The sequence below is a fragment of the Protobothrops mucrosquamatus genome, unplaced genomic scaffold, assembly GCF_001527695.2.
Source record: "Protobothrops mucrosquamatus isolate PMUCROS unplaced genomic scaffold, P.Mucros_1.0 scaffold_143, whole genome shotgun sequence".
Taxonomy (NCBI): domain Eukaryota; kingdom Metazoa; phylum Chordata; class Lepidosauria; order Squamata; family Viperidae; genus Protobothrops; species Protobothrops mucrosquamatus.
Window position 1 is genome coordinate 47,366 of NW_015386219.1, and position 3,282 is coordinate 50,647.

Here is a 3,282-nt window from a genome sequence, read left to right on the forward strand (position 1 = left end):
AACTTCCTGACAGTGAGAACAATTAACCAGTGGAACAACCTGCCTCCAGAAGCGGTGAATGCTCCAACACTGGAAGTTTTTAAGAAGAGACTGGACAGCCATTTGTCCGAAATGGTATAGGGTTTCCTGCCTGAGCAGGGGGTTGGACTAGATGACCTTCAAGGTCCCTTCCAACTTTACTATTATTATTATTATAAACTCTAAGACAGGACATAATAGGATTAACCCACAGATGTCAAAAGGGCACATTCAGACTCAGGTCAAAGTTCATGACATAGGAAATACAAAGCCTCAAACAGGGAACAGGGAACAATCCCAAGAGCCCCAGAAGGTATAAAAACCCACCACTCCCTGCTCCATGTGGTCAGTTTTTCCGAGAGCCATCTTTCTGTCTGGCTCTCCTCTTCAATAAACTGCAACCTTCTTTCTAAAGCGGTCTCCATGTTTATTCATTCCCGGCTTGGCCTGGACCCTGATGAAGATTTTTCTTCCAACAAGGGGTAGGCAGGAATGGATGCCAAGCTTGCTTGCTCAAAAGCACCTCAGGTGAGCCTCTGTGGGAAATCTCCACATATCTCATTCCAGAGGGCAATCGATCGATTGATTACAGTATATCATGCTGGCTCAGGAATTCTGGGAGTTGAAGTCCACAGGTCATACAGAAGCCATGGTTTGCCCATGTCCATGCTCTGGAGCAGTGTTTCTCAACCTCAGCAACTTTACGTTGGGTGGACTTCAACTCCCAAACGTCCCACTCTTTGCAGCCACTCTGTGACACCATCTAAATTCTAGCAAGATTGGCCCAGGATGCTGAGAGATGTCATGGCTTATCAAACATTTGTGAGCTTCCACTTTGATAGGCAGGTTCTGAGGTTTTGCTTGATAAAGAAATACAGGAAACCAGGAGTTGCCTTCAAGCTTGACGTTTTTATTCAGCTGAATAGAGACGGACTCCTCTAAATGACAAGAAATCCTTGTATTTATTCTTTCTGATTACACAAGCAACCCATCCAGCAAAGCTGACACGCATAAGATAAATATTTCACCCAGTAAGTCTGCCACACTGTAGATAAGAAGGGAGAAAGCAGAAGTAGCTAAACATGTTCCCATTTGGGTGTTTCCCTAAAGATATCGTAAGTTCTCGGGTGGGTTAGGACATTGGGTGTGGTCCTTGCTGTCCTTTCATGACCCTGCATCCAGGACTCTGCAAGTGCCCAAAGACAGAGGGGCCATCTGTACATATTCACAATTGATATTGTCTCAATAGTAGTAACTGTGAGAGGGATCTCGGAGTCCTAGTGGACAATCACTTAAATATGAGCCAGCCGTATGCTGCAGCTGCCAAAAAGGCCAACACAGTGCTGGGCTGAATTAACAGAGGGATAGAATCAAGATCACGTGAAGTATTAATACCACTTTACAATGCCTTAGTAAGGCCACACTTGGAATACTGCATCCAGTTTTGGTCACCACGATGTAAAAAAGATGTTGAGACTCTAGAAAGAGTGCAGAGAAGAGCAACAAAGATGATTAGGGGACTGGAGGCTAAAACATATAAGGAACGGTTGCTGGAATTGGGTATGTCTAGTTTAATGAAGAGAAGGACAAGGGGGGACACGATAGCAGTCTTCCAGGATCTCAGTGGCTGCCCCAAAGAAGAGGGAGTCAAGCTACTCTCCAAAGCGCCTGAAGGCAGGACAAGAAGCAACGGATGGAAACTAATCAAGGAGAGAAGCAACCTAGAACTAAGGAGAAACGTCCTGACAGTTAGAACAATTAACCAGTGGAACAACCTGCCTCCAGAAGTTGTGAATGCTCCAACACTGGAAGTTTTTAAGAAGAGACTGGACAGCCATTTGTCTGAAATGGTGTAGGGTTCCTGCTTGAGCAGGGGGTTGGACTCGATGACCTCCAAGGTCCCTTCCAACTTTTTTTTTTTATTATTATTATTATTATTATTATTATTATTATTATTATTATTATTATTATTATTATTATTATTATTATTATTATTATTATTATTATTATTATTATTATTATTACGATTATTCCTGATCATCAACTTTATCTGCTTTACTTGCAAATCTTCTTACTTCCTGCCAGCCCATCTTCAGTTGGCCTCTGGATGCCACCGGCACGAAGTAGGATAGTCTTGGGGGATAGTCATCTCCTTCCAATTTGAAGATTGCTTCCCTTCGCACCTCAAAGAACGACAATGCATCTTAGGACGCTTCAGGCCAACCACAACAGGCTCTCCTGACAACAAACCATGGTTTGGCCGGACCTCAGAAGAAGCTGCTGAGTGGATACATATCCCCAAAGATTTGATGGCCGGACCCTGGCATCCTTTCAAAGCTTCTATCTGCGAGTTCCTTTTCAAGTAAACAAGATTTGTGGTTGTGGTTGTTTAGCTCGCAAAGACAAGGTTGAGAGGAGACACGAAAGCTGTCTCCAGATTTCTGAAGACGGTTTGGATTTGATTCTCACTTGATCCAGAGGGGAAGTCTCCAATGAGTGGGATGAAACTTTAAGAACGGAGAGTCAGATGTAACACTAGCTTCTCAACGGGAACCCCAAAGATGCTTTTTCAGGAGGCCACTGGACTTTCTTGTTTTTCTTTGAAGATGTTTTGCTTCTCATCCCAGAAGCTTCTTCAGCTCTGACTGGATGGTGGGGAATGGAAGGATTTATATTCCTTGCAGACAGCTGGTCATTTGCCTTCTCTTAGAGGGTCGTTGAGGCCACCTGGAGGCTTAGCTATGTCCTCGGGGTCACCTGAGTGGTGCAAATGGGCGTGGAGCCTTCTTGGAACCGCTGAAAGGACTCCAACAGAGACTGGAGATAGATGGTGTCCTATCCCTCCCCCTCTGTTTAGAGAGGGCTGTTCAGTTTTGACATAGATGACATCCAGGTGGCCTCAACGACTCTCTAAGAGCATGCAAATGACCAGGGGGACAGGGGGACAGAGGTCGACTCCTAGGCCCCTAACTTGTGGGGTGCCTCAGGGGTCAGTCCTCTCCCCCCTATTGTTCAATATTTATGTAAAGCCGCTGGGGGAGATCATTCGTGGCTTTGGGGTGGATTTCCATCAGTACGCTGACGATACGCAGCTGTACATTTCCACCCCGGGCCACCCCAACGATGCCCTTGACGTGATGGCCCGTTGCCTGGAGGCCGTACGGGTCTGGATGGGGAGAAACAGACTCAGGCTCAACCCTTCCAAGACCGAGTGGCTGTGGTTGCCGGCGCCTCGGCATAGTCAGCTGACGCCATCGCTGACTA

General features: G+C 45.9%; 1 protein-coding gene across 1 annotated transcript in view; it reads left to right on the forward strand.

The window, feature by feature from the left end:
- Nucleotides 1-2,145, forward strand: part of LOC107290025 (intestinal-type alkaline phosphatase-like) — a 21,298-nt gene extending 19,153 nt beyond the window's left edge. Inside the window, exon 5 of the mRNA XM_015818868.1 lies at nt 2,104-2,145. Coding sequence (XP_015674354.1) covers nt 2,104-2,145 — 42 coding nt within the window. The remainder of the gene's footprint in view (nt 1-2,103) is intronic.
- The last annotated feature ends 1,137 nt before the right edge of the window (nt 2,146-3,282 follow it).